The sequence below is a fragment of the Aptenodytes forsteri genome, unplaced genomic scaffold (assembly GCF_000699145.1).
Source record: "Aptenodytes forsteri isolate BGI_AS27 unplaced genomic scaffold, ASM69914v1 Scaffold92, whole genome shotgun sequence".
Taxonomy (NCBI): Eukaryota; Metazoa; Chordata; class Aves; order Sphenisciformes; family Spheniscidae; genus Aptenodytes; species Aptenodytes forsteri.
Genome location: NW_008794581.1, coordinates 6,869,188 through 6,884,788, shown reverse-complemented (window position 1 = coordinate 6,884,788; position 15,601 = coordinate 6,869,188). Strand labels below are relative to the sequence as shown.

Sequence of the window (15,601 nt, the reverse complement as noted above, 5' to 3'; positions counted from 1 at the left end):
GCCTGCTGAGGAGGCAGCTGAGGGAACCGGGGTCGTTCAGTCTGGAGAAGAGGAGCCTGAGGGGAGACCTTATCGCTCTCTACAACTCCCTGAAAGGAGGTTGTAGCGAGGTGGGTGTTGGTCTCTTCTCCCAAGTAGCAAGTGATAGGACAAGAGGAAATGGGGTGGATATTAGGAAAAATTTCTTCACCGAAAGGGTTGTCAAGCATTGGACCAGGCTGCCCAGGGAAGTGGTGGAGTCCCCATCCCTGGAGGTATTTAAAAGATGAGTAGATGTGGCACTTAGGGACATGGTTTCGTGGTGGACTTGGCAGCATTAGGTTTATGGTTGGACTTGATGATCTTAAGGGTCTTTTCCAACCTAAATGATACTATGATTCTAATAACTATGGTGAAATCAGTATCAATCTCAGGAGTTTCCTCTTGGCTGTCCAGAGGTAGCAGTTAGTGTCTGTTGTAAGTGTTTACTACTGGATAATCCAAGAGTAGCAGTATATTAATAGGATTCTCAGAACATGAACCTCTTTAGCAAAAAAGTTGTGGAAAAACTCCAGTTCATTTTTTTCTAGAAGACTGCATTATTAGCAAACATCACACAGTGTTTCCAGGATTGAGTCATAGTTTGTTCACCTTCACCCAAATCCCAACTTTGGCAAGGCTTAGAAATTTAGTGAAATTGTATAATCTTGGTTTGATTAGAGAAGTATAGACTTTACTATGATAAACAGTGATAATACTGCAGCTCAAAATAAAATATACAAACAAGTGAAAAATAGCCTGGAATGATGAAACTTCTTCAGATCTCAATCTGAAAGTCTACAGTGCTGTGAAACAAAGGACATAGCAAATCAAGCTTTAACATGCTTTTTAAAGTGTGATCATTGCTAGCAGCCTTTTCCAAGAACCAAGAGTATATAATGTACTTTACTCTGAAAACCAAAGCAGTGATGTGTTGTAAAATTACGTGCGAGACAGTGTGACATTGCATTTGAAGACTATATAGGAGCTGTTTTTGCAACTCAGTGAAGAGAAACACTTGGCAAAGTATGCATTTATTAACCACAGGCTTACTAGATTTCCTTTTCTTGAAACTACTCTTCAGCCAAGAATTCTCTAAGCATTACCACTGTGTTAGATAACAAGGATATAGTGGATGTTCTATGTTTTGGTTTTTCAAAATGCTGTTAACCCCTTGTGGGTTATTCCTTGAGGGTTACTTCAAGCTGTTCCCAAAGTAACTTAATGGGATAAAAGAATTTAGAGTAATCTTTTCTTCATTTAATCCACTCTAGCTGCAATATTTATTCAACTGGTATATTTATTCAACTGGTTACCAGCAAGGATTCAGTTCAGGACATCATTCCTCTTTAGATGAGGAATGTAACTTACAAATTTTTGTGTGCCTTATATGTATGGCTCTGTGATAGGGAGCTGTCATATTCAAAGGGTACAAAGTACCAGGATGAAAAGGGTGGGGGGGGGGGGGGGGGGGGGGGGTGTAAGAAAGAATTACCCGTTCCCTCCCCCTAGCCCCAAATTTTTCTCTTGTAGGTTGTATTCCTTCTGTTTATTTTTTTCTCTCAATTAGAGCAGCAGCTTGCATTTTGCTTCAGAACAATGAAAAAGGAATAAAAATTAATAAACCTGTTCTGTAAAATAGGGTTAATAAAAGTGGTTTTTCCACCCTTTACTTTGCAGATGTGTTTTGAGAAAGTTTCTAGCTTTGGGCAAAATGTTCTTGTATATGAAGTCTGTGGTTTGGAGAAGTACTTTCTTCCCTCACAGTTGTGTCAACTAAACAGGTGACCAGCTTATTTGAACTGTGTTGTACTTGTGATTCAAGATAAAAGTTGTTTGCTCGTGATTTATAAAATATTTAATACAGCGTGTCTTGTCTTCTCATTTCATTTCATATGCAATACTTAGTGTTTTGTTTGCATTCGGTCATCTGCAGTTGTGATGTTTAACACTTGATACTGGTTTCCAGTGTAGAAGGTGTTTAAGGTATAAAACCACATTCTAGATTTATTTCAAAACCGAATGCATTCTTTCAATAACAGTGAAATATTCAAAAGAGAAGACTGTTTGCAAGAAAAAATACATATACACCTACTTTAATAAAAGTGCCTAACTTAAGAGTGGACTTGCATAGAGTTAAATGCTTAAAGGTCTTTACTTTTTGTGGTCACTGATAGTTTATTTGTGACTCTGTGTTTTTGCTGCAAAACATAATCTATTAAAAAGTTCTTTTTCTTTTTTCTTTTTTTTTCCCCAGTGAGGACTAAGAAATACTGCTCTGGGGAGGAAAAAACTGTCTTGGATAACTTTGTCAAAGCAGCTAATGTGAAATTTAATATTTAAAGGTTTTAATGATTTTGGAGATGGTAATAATCCTTCTCACTTCATGTGCAGCACACTGTTCTGCCAGAGCATATATTTATTTCTAAACAGTGATTTTTTTTTTTGTTTTTAATTTAAATAATTTGGCAGTTTCTTCTTTACAGTTTTGCCTGCTAGTTATTTGGTCTTAGATACAGTACACGCTCAAGTGTAGGTGTGTGTGTAGTTACCAGATTATCTAGCTATGTATGCATTTTCAGTACTGCAAATTCAGTATATTTTGGTGTTTGGCAATTAAATCCCTCTTCAGTTGGAATATTGTAGCTCAATTCAGCCTATACTGCTTGCTACAACTTGTTTTTGTAAGCAGTTGTAGTTCGATGAAGCTTGCGGTGGTTTGGAAAACCTGGTTGGCTGGATACCTATAAAGAGCTTTCTGTAAGAATGTCTGCGGGCAACAAGTTATTCCCCATGATAAAGCAGCTTTCTGTAGCTCTGACAGTGCAAGTAAAGAAATTGCCATCACCTTTAGTTGTCTTCTGAGAGCAATAGATACTGCTGTATTACTAAATTTCAGCTTGAGATAATTTCGTTTTTCAGTTTAGAAAACTACACATTTTGTAAGTAGCCCAGAACCTCACATAAAGTGGTACACAGTTGTATCAATGAGAGCAATTGCACTCTCATCCCGATGTAGGTTTATTTTCGTTTTAGGATAGGGTGAAGAATTTGGATTTCTTTGTCTGAGAGCCTTTTCTTTTGGTGCATGGTAGTGCTATCTCTGCTGGGTATTGGAAGGAGGAGTGTCTGAGATTGAGGTTACACAACCTTCTAACATCTCGAGTGTCTGTTTTGTCTGGGCTTCCTTTGTGCAGCATTCTTGTGCAAAAATTTCAAGGCTTTAGTCTGGAGCACTGGGTCAAAGAATATGTCTCTTTGAAGGGTATGCAGGCGATTTTTTTTGTTTTGTTTTATTACATAGTATTTCATTTTCTATCAAAGAACACTGGTTTTGAAGAGCTTGCTATGATGGCTGCTCAGAACAAATTAAAGGAGCATCATTGTACCATGTTTAGTTTGTCTGGCTTCCAAAGGGTTATTCAACATGCAAATACTTGTTTGGTTTTGTAAGTCTAAATATGCAAGCAATGTTTCTAATCTGCTAGAAAGAATAAAAGTAGGCCATTGATACAGTCCAGTAATCAACAAGAGTAAGAAGTAACTTCATTTTTGGAGCTATTTTGTTTAGCAGTTTAAAGACTAGATAGTATTTTCATGTTCTCATAAAACAATACCATTATCTGAACCTTTTCTAAAACACCTAAGTTAGTATCTCCTGTTATGAAATATTTCTGTAGATGACAGGAATTCTTCTTGTCCTGTCAGGAATAGTGAATAAACAATTCCTTGTAGAGTGCTTGCTTTTCTGTTCAATCAAATGTGTCTTTCTGCATTTTTGTAGTATATCTAAGTTGTAGATTTAAGACACAAATCCTAGGCTAACTAACAAAGTTCTACGTACAGTCTTGAAAGCTGTTTCTAGTCATGAAGTTCTACCTGAATCATTTTATCAAATCAGAAAGGAAAAGCTTTCCTTGTCTGGAAAGCCCAGTAATCCTGTGGGAATCCTTTAACATCTTGGTCATGCTGCAATGGAGCTTGATGCTTCTTCAGTGCTACCTTTTTCTACTCAGAAGATCAATGATGAAATAGAACCAGATGCTCTTCCATTTCTTGACGGCTTGTTTATGAGGTATTTTTGAACTACTGTCATGGCTGTTTTCTCAAATTAGGAACGTTAACCTGTGTTAAGTGGGGACATGGACCATGGAGAGAGCATCTGATGTTCAGATCCAGAGTTTTAATATGCAGTTTAGTTCTTGTGCTGTGAAGCATGCACCGTAGGGAAATTGCTCAATCTCTTATGTATCTTTTTGGCATACTCAGTTCTCTTCACTCCATAAAGCCCATTGGCTTACGTTTAGTGCAAAAGAAAATCTGTGCTCGATGGGGAAATAACTTTTATTCTATTACCTGTTAGCCTGAAAACTGGCTTAACAAGTGAGGAGAAGCTGAGCTATAAGGAATTTCTACAAAATGCTGATAAGACATGCCAAATACAGTATTTTTTTAGAGATGTTATAATTATGTTGCAGATGTTTTAAAAAAATTAAGACTACGGTGAATAATTCTGATTAGAAACATCTGAGGAAGTGGATAGTTTTTCCTTACAGATTCGTTTTATAGATGTGCACATATATTCATGTATAAAAATACACAACGGTATTTTTCTATATAGGCCAACATCATCATCATAAATCATATATTTTAAAGTTTTCACTGAGTAGCATGTTAACCAGGCAGAAGCTTTTTTAATATTAAAATTGTAGTTTTCACTAGTATTTTATTCTTTATTCTTCTGTTTTGTATTTTTTCTTTAGTTGCATTTTCTTAGGACCACATTTTTGTTGCCAAGTCTGCTCTATTTGAAAGCATTCTTGGGTCAACTAATTCTGGTTCTCTGATAAATCAGAAGTTGAATATCTTCTTCTGTAATGTCTGTTTCCAATACATACTCTTACTTTTTTATCACTGTTTAGTAAAGACAATTGTACATTGTACTCTCCTTTGATTTTTTTTCCCCACAGTAATTAGAAAACTGAAAGGAAAGATGTAGTGTATCAAGTTGAATTGCTGAATTTAATTGGTGACTGATTTCTGCCTGTTGTATCAGGAAGTATAAGACCATGATTTCTGTGTTATAAATAACCTTAAAGGCCAAGTGTATAAAGGCCAAAGCACAAATTACAGGGACAGATGTCTAGATAGAAGAAGCTAAAAACAGTTTGTGAAGTAACACTAATACATTCTAGTTATGATTCACCTTTTTAGAGAGAGATTGTAGAAAAGCTTCCATTTTAACTAACCATGTAGATAAATTTAAAGAAATCATTTTTGTCCAGTGGTATTAAGCTGCGTATTTTATTGATGATGTTGAAACAGTTGAAGCCCCATCAACTCTTCCCATCCCCACCAGGGAATAATGACTGTATTACTGTTAGAAAAGAACCTTCTAAAACACATTTAAGGCTTAAAAGCTGTGTGCACTAATTAACAAAATACAGTGAACATTTAAGCTGTTAATAGCCACAGCATCCCTGATGCATAGACCTTCAGTATGGTAACACTGCATAACAGTTCTCTATTGTGCATCTCTCTAACGAGGGTAACGGTGTCAGTTCTTTTCTTGCTTCACTACCTGCTGTGTATGGAAATTATGTACACTATTTAGCACTTGCTTTCAACTTTTAAAGTCCATGCATATTACAAACAAGCATTACATCTTGCATTAGGGTAGGGTACAGCTTTTAACAGGTCTGGCTTCCCTGTAATTTCTTAAATGCAACTTTTCTTCTAAAAAGCATGCAACAGAGATTTTTCTCTAAATTTGCATTTCTTGATTGGGGATTTGCTTCTGTTTTTCTCCCCTGTGTCTCACACCCCTTGTTACTGTGTGGCAAAGATCTGTTACAGAAATCACTTTTTTTATGAAGGAGATGTAAAGAATAGAGAATGTGCATCACAATGAAGGCAGGCATTGGTTTACATGAACTCAGGATTTCTCGATGTTGTTCTTAGTAGCAAACCATGCACTAGTGTGACAGTATTGTCAAGTTAAACTTAAAAAGCAAAAAGTAGTGTTTTATTTCACCCTTACCTTTGATGAATGTCTTTTTTTAATAAACAAAAGCCTAAATTGTTTGTTAAATTTTAACCCTTAAAGTTAAATGGTCTTTCACAGCTACCATTAAATAGGGAATTAATAGGTAGTTGGGAGGTGAAAGGAAAAGAACACCAGAATGCATGATAATGAAATTTAAAAAAAAAAATTAGTATTCTTTGCTCTAGCTGCCAGCCCAGGGAGATCGTTAGCTAGTTAAAACTGAATCCACAATGGACGTTTCATACAGTGTAGTGATAATCTTTCTTACGACTTCATCATAGGAAATCTTACTGGAGTTATCAAGTCTTAAGACTTTGCTGTACGTCCAAATTTGAACTCAACAGCTCAGACCTTAGGATATTTGCTGTCCAGATTAGAGTATGAATTGGCCAAGGTGTTCCTGCTTCACAGCAGCAACTGCACTGCTTATGTCTAAGTAGTGTCCCAGTTCACTGCTAGGCTCTGAACGTCATGCTCCCTTGGGTCTTTTGCAGCTTGAACTGATATGGGAGTTTTCCACAAAACTGAGAAAATGCACCCCAGCCACACATTAGATTAGACCCATTCCCCTCCAAAGACTGAAGATGATGAAACAAATGGTGCCTGTATTTAGGAACTCTACGTGGGCCTTATTTGGAAAATTTCTTAATGGGTATTTAAAGGAAGCTTTGTAAGGTTTTCAAATGGGCATAAAGCAAATCAGAACTGTTAATTTTCTTGTTCCTGACAGAATTTCTGAAAAACAGTAACTTTAAAAAATTCACTTAAGTCATATGCTTATGATTTATTTTGTAAATACAGGTAACTTTTAATGAATGTTAAAAATAAGGACTTTAGTAAAATGGCATCAGAAACAGACAAAAAATACAGAAATTATTCCCAATGCGCAAGAATAGCCTGAATTTTGGCTCTCACTTAAGATATGGAAGATCCCACTCTGAGCTGCTGGTTGGGGCTTTGGGTGTCCATGATCAAAACTACATTTTAAGACTGTAAACTCAAGAGTCATCTTTAGTTAATAATTCACCAAGATATTCTTGAAATATTATGTTTAGCTTTGCAAGCCAGTCTGCTTATTGTGACTTACGCTAGGAGTATAGCATAAATAATCAGAACTGCAAACTGAATAAATTTTATTTGAAAGAATATACCATCACTGAACTACAAGTGAACTACAATATACTATTTATTTAATAGAATATACATAATTGAACTAATCGGGGGAATCAGTACAAAGCTGTCTATTCTAGGTGGGCTCTAGCTGCTAGTACTTCCGTCTTCTTTCCTTTAAAGCTCCTTCTTGCCTGTTTTTTTTTGTTTTCCAACTGAGAAAATAGTATCTGTAGGAATAGTTGTTTATGGTAGTAAAGCAGTAGAGTGTTGCCGTAACTGTAAGTTATTCTAAGAGGAATCAGATTATTTCAACTGTTTAGTTGTCCCCTTTCCTTTTCTAAATGCAGGTAAACTAAGGCTGCCTCTCCTTTTATTTGAAAGTTTATGGTCTAAAAACTTTGCTGTAGTCTTGTTCTTAACTAATTGATTTTTTTGCACACTTTTTAATCTGAGGATTGTGAAGTTCTTGCAGAATGCTTGAAAGTTGTGCGCTGTAGAAAACTATTTTTAAATGCCTCACAGGTAAGAAAAAAACCCAGCCACTTGTGTGGGTATATAAGCAAAAGATTTGGTTACATATGCTTTGAATGAGTTCTAGAAAATACGTTCTCTCTAAATCTTGCTGTGTTACAAGAAAAAGTAGTTTACAAGATTTGCTGTAAGTAATTCCAACTTTTTTTCCACCTTGTTTGAGATAAGCACACTGTTTATCATTTCCTCAATTTGAAGAATGTCATGACAGCACTGAAGTCTCTGATGACTACTAGTAGCAACATCAATCTACTTTTATGAAACATATTCTTCTCCCCTGACCGCCCCTATTTTCCTCCATTTAATAATGATTTTCTTAATTTCAGTCATATGGAGAAACTGCGAAGTGTAAACCCAGATATTTGATTCCTCTTCTCTTTAATTTCATGATATTTTCCCAAACAACATTTACAAAACTAAGACATACTGTTACAGGAAAAAAATACATTATTAATAAAAAATGATTTTGTCTTGCTCTTTGATTCTTTCTTGGCAGAAAAACTACACTGAGCATGAAATATCGGTCTGTGCTGAAATAGGGACTTCGTGTTCCGAATGTTTCATTTTTAAATTCGTAAAATGTTGTTTACCTGTCCGTCAAGAATGCAGACTGAATGATAGGTATTTTTTGCATGTTTATCAAGAAAAATGCCTCTGTGTTTTGAGGCTTGTCAGGGCACAGAGAGGTGCAAAATCTGAGATTTTTTGGTTTTATTTTTACTATTATGGCTTAAACTAACAAAAGCACAACTCAGCAGCTTTTGCCATAACTTTACCATTAATCAATTTTATAAATACAATCTTTCTATGACTTTTGCAGGAGACAAATGTGAATACAAAATTCAAGAATGTAATGCAGACTATAAGTAAAGTGTTTTAAAGATGTGAAAGAAAGGTTGGTGGGGGGGTGGTTTTCTACTTACTGGTGTGAAGTCATGTTCCAATTTGCAGAGAGCACCTGGGATTTTTAGAAGTCCAGTCAGTTATTCCTGTTTACTCTTCCATCGTGTTCTCTCTGACCAAATCCAAGTGACTTTGGTTTAAAGGTGTGTGGGATGTGTTATGCCATTATGTTTGTAGTATCTCATGCAAGCAGCATGGAATAATACTGGGCATGCAAAACATTGGGAAAGTGGAGCCTTTGTGCAGTGGGACAACAGGGAAGTTCTCAAGGTGTTTTTGCGACAACAGCGAATGCTTAGCCATTGTGGCTGTTAGAGTAGTATCTCCTCAGCTGTGAAATACAAACTGATGAATAGAGTTTGCTGAAGCTAACAGCACTTGCAAATGTTGGACTGTTCTGGATGCTGACACCTTTGCATAATGGCAGTCAGTAGTCTAAAAAGTGTTATAGTGGACTTACGTTGATTCCAGTAATGTGACAATTTCTGCTTCCGTTAGACCCACTTTTCAGCATATCCTTTTCTCCATATCCACTTTCTCTGTAGTGTTTTCTGCAAAACTGCCTATGGAAAGAGATTTTCTTTAAGTAGAAGCTTTCATGCAATCATTATTATTATTATTATTCAGTCCTGTTTCCTGTTTACAATGTTTGGTTTTCTTTTTTAAAATACGGTTCTTTCACTGCTTTTCTCAACTTCTTTATTAATCATTCTGTAGGATGGTTCAATGGGAGAACATGTTACGAGTAACACCATGTTGTTCACAGATTACTGTGATAATGCAAAGTGATTGTGAAGCCTGAAAGAAAACTGTATTCTGTGTGATACAGAATTTCCTAAGGGCAAATATGCTTTTTTCCCCTTGTTATGTCTGTAGCTGTTAGATAAATGTTGTCTGACCATGTTTAGTTCATTCTGCCCCATTTTTCCACTTACAATTTGCATAGTAGATTCTGTTCTCTTACATTTGTTTCAAAAATACCGTATTGAAGTGTAGAAACGTAAATGTTCTCATCCTGACTTACAGCCTAAGCAGCTGAGCACACTAAATAAAAAGCTCCTTTCACAGCAGCTATTTTGTGGGTATTATGCAAGATGTTCTGTGCTCTGATATAACAGCTCCTAAAGAAAGTGTGTTGCAACACGAATTTATAGCAAAAATTTTATGCACTTAGTCTGGTAAAAGTTGTTGGGGGTGGGGAAGAGAGCAAGCTGTTGTAAACTCCTATGAAGTACAGAAAACTTCTACTTTCCCTCCTTTCTAACAAGTGTAAACTATTGAGGTTAAGTAGGTGGGGCAACCGGAAGTAATTACTAAGGCCAGTGGCATTTTCGCGGTTTAATAAAGGCAGAAGCTAATTATTCAGTTTTTATTTAAGTGAAATGACGCCAAAAAGGAGGTTCCTGCAGAGCAGCTGCACTCCTTCAGTGTTGCCCTAATTTACCACAGACACAACTGTCACAAACAGAACTTTTAAACTTGATATATAGCCACGAAAGTAAGGAGCCCTTTGTCTGGAGTGCATGCAGAAGAACTCCTTTGTACAAATCAACCGGCAGATGACGGACAATGATGAAAATTTGATTCTTTGAAGTCATAATGGTCATTGAAATGTGTGAAATTCTGGTATTGAAAAGAGAGCGGCTAGCAAGACCCTAAATCCTGGGTGGTTGCTGGAAGCTTGCTGGGAGGTTTTTCTGTGTTTTGACATCAACTTCCCATTGCTTGTTCCCTGTTTCCTTTATTAAAAAAAAAGGGGGGGGAGTGCTGAACAGTACATAGTTGATAGTGGTTATGTACAGTTTTTGTCTATGCATGGAAAGAAATGTCATAGGAGAAACATGACACCTTTATGCACACCTGACCCATCTATTGAAAAACACTTGCTTTCAGAGATACTTTCAATCATTTTGTCTCTTTCCCTTGAATTAGAGAGTTCCATTTCTTGTCCCCTTTGGAATTTGTGCTATTAGTGGAGTACTTAGAAGGAAATTCTCATTTCCTTTAAAAGTCATCTTCATGCCGAATACTGCTTTCACTGACACTGCCTCTGTGAACCAGTTTTTCTCCCTACTGTATAGCACACTTATCATTTCTTACTACTCTTTCCAGAACAGTTTTACCAGGCTTTCCACCATGACAAGTGTTCTTAAATAGTGTAAGTTACAATAAAGACAAAACCTCCTCTTCATTTGTAAGCAATTTGATGTGATTTCTGCTGTTTAAAAAAAGTGTTTTGTCCCTCTCAGCTTATTCCAACAAGAGCCAAAATGCCTCAAAGTGAGTATTTTAATTTTTTTGAATTACAAAAAAATTTAGAGGTTGCTGTTAAAAAAACCACTGCTGTGTATATTAAGAAAAACAGAATGTCAGAATGCACCTTTTAGATGATAGCCTGTGTTAAAAATGTGAAGCAGGGTTGTTCAAAAAAGTGTTTTGTCCCTCTCAGCTTATTCCAACAAGAGCCAAAATGCCTCAAAGTGAGTATTTTAATTTTTTTGAATTACAAAAAAATTTAGAGGTTGCTGTTAAAAAAACCACTGCTGTGTATATTAAGAAAAACAGAATGTCAGAATGCACCTTTTAGATGATAGCCTGTGTTAAAAATGTGAAGCAGGGTTGTTAATTTTTAGTAAAGCAAACTTATACAGTTCAAATCTCAAGTCTTTTATATTGTCACCTTATTATTTAGAATTTTGAATGCCAAACACCTCACTAATATTTTAATATGCTAATATAGCAAAATTCAGTAAGGAATGCTTCAGGAAAAAAAAAAGAGATAGTAATGTGAAACCAGCTGTCAAAAACATCTTTGTTTTGGAAAGTTGGTTCACAGGTAGTTTCAATGAGAACTTGAACTCAGAACAAAGCATTGAAGACACAGTAAAGAGTTCAACCCAGTGCAGCATAGATCTTTTCAAGTATTACATTGTTTTAATGGCATCTTGGAGCGGGAGCTTTAGCCCATTGAAAAGTCGCTTAAAGGACAGGTTCTTCTGTCACTAGCTGGAGCTGTGTGGATGAAATGATCACAATAGAGTGTTGTAATGCATTTTAAAAGTGTGAGAAATCAGTTTGTCTAGACTAAGAGTGCGCCTACAGGGAATAGGAATTTTAGAGCTTCTGTGCTCTTTAGGTGTCAAGTATGTGATAGATGCCAAGCCTTTTTATTCCATATCTTTGGCAACAGCTCAGCTATGCTACAGTACTTACATGTCTACAGCAAGCAAAAACAGTGATTTTATGTCAGGACAACTTGGGCTTCAGAAACCAGAAACTCATTGTCCTAACAACTGTCTGTTCAATTGCCAGCTTTAAAATGGGGAAGATATCAATAAACAATTGCTAGATTCCCAGAAGGCATGGAAACTTTAGCTATAATGAATCGAAATATGGAGAGCTAGCAACACCACGTAGATATTTTAGTTTCAGAAAGTAGGCAGGTTTTAGTTTTCACCTTGAAAAGATTTTTATGGGATGAATCCTGTATTATTAGTGAAATAACTTTGATTTGGAGCCAACTGAGTGCCCGAAAAAACATGGCTTGAAGGGACTTACGGTTTGTCTGGGGTTTTGGTTTTGTTTTCGTCCAGATGAACAAGTCTAGGCATTTCTTTGCTACAGTTACCTCATAAATATAGCATTTGCTGGTTTTTAATACTCTTTTTAGATTATGTTCTGTATGCACTAATGTGTAGTGTTTTTATGATTCTCTGGTATAGATGCTTCAAAAGAGGAAATTGTATATGTCCATAATGTTGTTTAACATAGTATATTATTTTAATAATTCCAGATAATTCTGGAACAATTAAAAAAACCTATAAATCTGAAGCATAAAATTCATACTGGACATATGAGTTACTGAGAATAATAATAGTTAAAAAAAAATTCACAATATTGAGCTATTTTGAAGCTTGCATATTTGGAGGTATTTGATAACAAACCCAGAATTTTGGCATGTAGCAGATTATTTCAGAGGGGAGAAAGACTTTTATTTTTGTGAATATTCTTACATTTTCTCAATAGGCATGTTTGTTAAATACAGAAATAAAGGCTAATATAGTACCCTATTCCTATAAACAGGCAAGCTGAAACATTGAAGCCCCACCAAACTTATAGTGCAGGTAGAAAACTCTTTTTGTTAAACAAAGCAGTTTGCCAATTCAAATAAGAAAACTTCAAGCTATTTCCTTCTAAAACTGTGGTTTAAGCTTCAGCAGTCAGAAATGCCAGTCTGTCAGGAGGTGTTTTACATACATGCTGCAACATTCCAGTGACTGGTAGTGTTTCTTTTTCATATCACTGCTAGACTCATATTAAAAATAAACATTACTTGGTCCTAATGAAAGCATTTATAATGGAATTGTTAAGATATTTTGACAGTTTATTTTGGTAGTCTGGATAGAAATGTCAGAAGTTGGAAAATTAATGTGCATGCTTGTTTGTTTCCCATACTGTTCTAATTGCAAATACAAGTCAAATGCTTTAAAACTTGCTCCCTTGTGTAGTTTTGAGGGACTGATCTCCCAAAATTTATTTTCTGAAGTAAAACGGAAAATGAGACTTGCCTCATTTCAAAGGACGATCTGGTGACAGCACCAAGAGCTTTTAAGTTTGCCACAAAACAAAATCCCATAAAGTTAGTAGCTACAGACATGTAAAGCCACAGTGTTTTATTTAAACTTTTAATTCAAGTCATGGCAGTACTGGTGAGATGAGTTCAATACGCCCAAAGTTTTGCTGCACTTTTTTGGACTTTTACCAGTTTGCTGTTTGTTCCTGGAGAGAGGAGGGGCAGGGAGGGGAGGGCGGGGAGGGAGACCAAGGAGCTCCCACTGGCCTTTTAAGTATGTAAGGAACAGCAGTAGTTTAGCATCCTTAGAGATGGATTTAATGTTTGATTTCACTCTTTACTCTACTAGGGTGAACTGACAGGTTAATTTTATGTAATTACTGTTTAGTTTTTAGCAAGAAAGTTCACTTTGATTATATCAGATGCTGCTGAGGGTAATTTTTCACAGTAATTCTTGTGAGGTTTTTCCCTATCTTATTCTTTGTTAAAGTCAGTTAATATTTTTAGGCTGTTTTTGTGATCCTTAAATTTTTATCTTTGTTAGGTTTATTTGTTGAGGGCTCACAAGCCAAGCCTTAGTAGAGGAGGGCATCTGACTATATACAATGTTACAAGCCTTTTTTTTTTTTCTTTGAAGGTTGGAATCTCCTGAATGCTTTTGTCCTTCACAAAAATACCGAAGAATGTTACTGTTACAAAATGTTCCTCTCTTGATCTTGAACGTCAACAGAAGAGTTGACTCTCGAAAGCTGATACTCATAGCTTGAAACACAACAAGGGGTCAATTTTATGTAATAACTAATGGTTAGAGAAATAAGAGAGTTGAATTATAGTACCTGCTCTGCAGTCTCAAACAATCAATAGATTATTGTGCAAAAGATAACCTCCTGCCTTTTCCTTCATACTAAGCATAGCTTCTTGAGTCAGTGTGGATGTTGGTGCCTCTTAGTTATATACAGACTTAAGCCCAAGTGAAAGCACACTGCAGCACATAGTTGGCTGGCTAGGATTTTGGTGAATGAAGTTTAAGCTCCTAATCGTAATGTAGAATTTCAGGCTGTGTCAATGTTTCAGTCTGTGCTCTAATATTTTCTTTAAGGCAGAAGGAAGAGTTTGTACGTTTCCGCATTTGCTTTAGCTGGTGCAAGTTGGAGCAGTCCTGACTTTGCAACTGTGGTCGGAGGATGGGAGGGAATGTCCTGTCCCTCCTCTGGCACTAGCAGTTGTGTAGCTGGGAGATGAGCAGGTTCAGGTAACTAATCCATGCAAAATCTAATTCAGATGGGGGAAGCAGGATGGTAGCAGCCCCAACATGTATCAGCTTCACTTTTATTCAGCTGGACTCATAACATACTTCTCTGCAATTTTTTTCTTTTTTTGTAACTTTAAAAATAAAGCATGAAATATATTTTTTTACAAGCCTTTTATGTGAACCCTTTTTTAACAAGTTTCGTTGTGTTTTTCATAGGATATCACTGCTTTAACTGGTGTTCCAGATGAGCACATCAAAACCAGGAAAGTTCACATTTTTGTTCCAGCACGTAATGCAATGCAGGCAGGAGTTAACAATACAAAGAAATGGAAGATGGAATTTGATAACAGGGAGCGCTGGGAGAACCCTTTAATGGGCTGGGCATCTACGTGAGTAGTTACTGAATTTGGAAATACTTTTCTGCTATATTTGGCTCTTACTAGTCATGTAAATCTTAAGTTTGAAATGTCCTTTCTACCTGTAAATCTACTTGTGTTTTAACAGTACTTACAGTAAGCAGTTGGGTTTGTTAGTCGTATGATTAATGATCTGTTATGTTTAAAAGCAGATTTTAGCTCACAACATCATCTGGAAGAGTTTGAAAAAAGTGTTGACAATCAGAAATTTAAATGATTACATTTGTGGTGATGTTACTGTATGGCAGCATCAGGGAAAGAAGGTTTTCAGTTACCTGAAGCAGTAAATCCTTCTCAGCTCTCAGTTGTATCTTTTAAATTCGGTTAAGCATAAAATAACAATACTTAGCCTCTGGGTGGGTTTTTTTTTTTTTTTTTTACGAAGCTTTATAACTATTCTGAAGATCTGAAATGAGGAGCCATAACTAATTTAAAAAAACAAAAAACCAAACCTATTTAAAATATTACAACGTTTTGTTTCAATGTTGCTAATATTAGTGGTAAGAACTCTTAAATTCGCCAAAATCCAGGAAAGTACTAATCTCAGCTAAATATGCTATAATTTGGAGATGTAAGTATATCTTGGATGCAGCTAATTTTTAATTCTTTTTTTCCTATATAAATATACTACCTACATTTTACAGTGTGGTTAGAATTCCTGTAGACTGTGAGGACAATGCCAGCAATTCTCCTGACTATATTGTAATTTTGATTTGAAGCTGTCTTGTTTGAGGCATATTCAGAAAAGT

General features: G+C 35.9%; 1 protein-coding gene across 1 annotated transcript in view; it reads left to right on the top strand.

Moving 5' to 3' along the window:
- The window catches only part of NDUFS4 (NADH:ubiquinone oxidoreductase subunit S4), a 32,094-nt gene that overhangs the window by 7,032 nt on the left and 9,461 nt on the right, over window positions 1-15,601 (top strand). Inside the window, exon 3 of the mRNA XM_009272563.1 lies at window positions 14,653-14,825. Within this exon, the coding sequence (XP_009270838.1) occupies window positions 14,653-14,825 (173 nt within the window). The remainder of the gene's footprint in view (window positions 1-14,652; window positions 14,826-15,601) is intronic.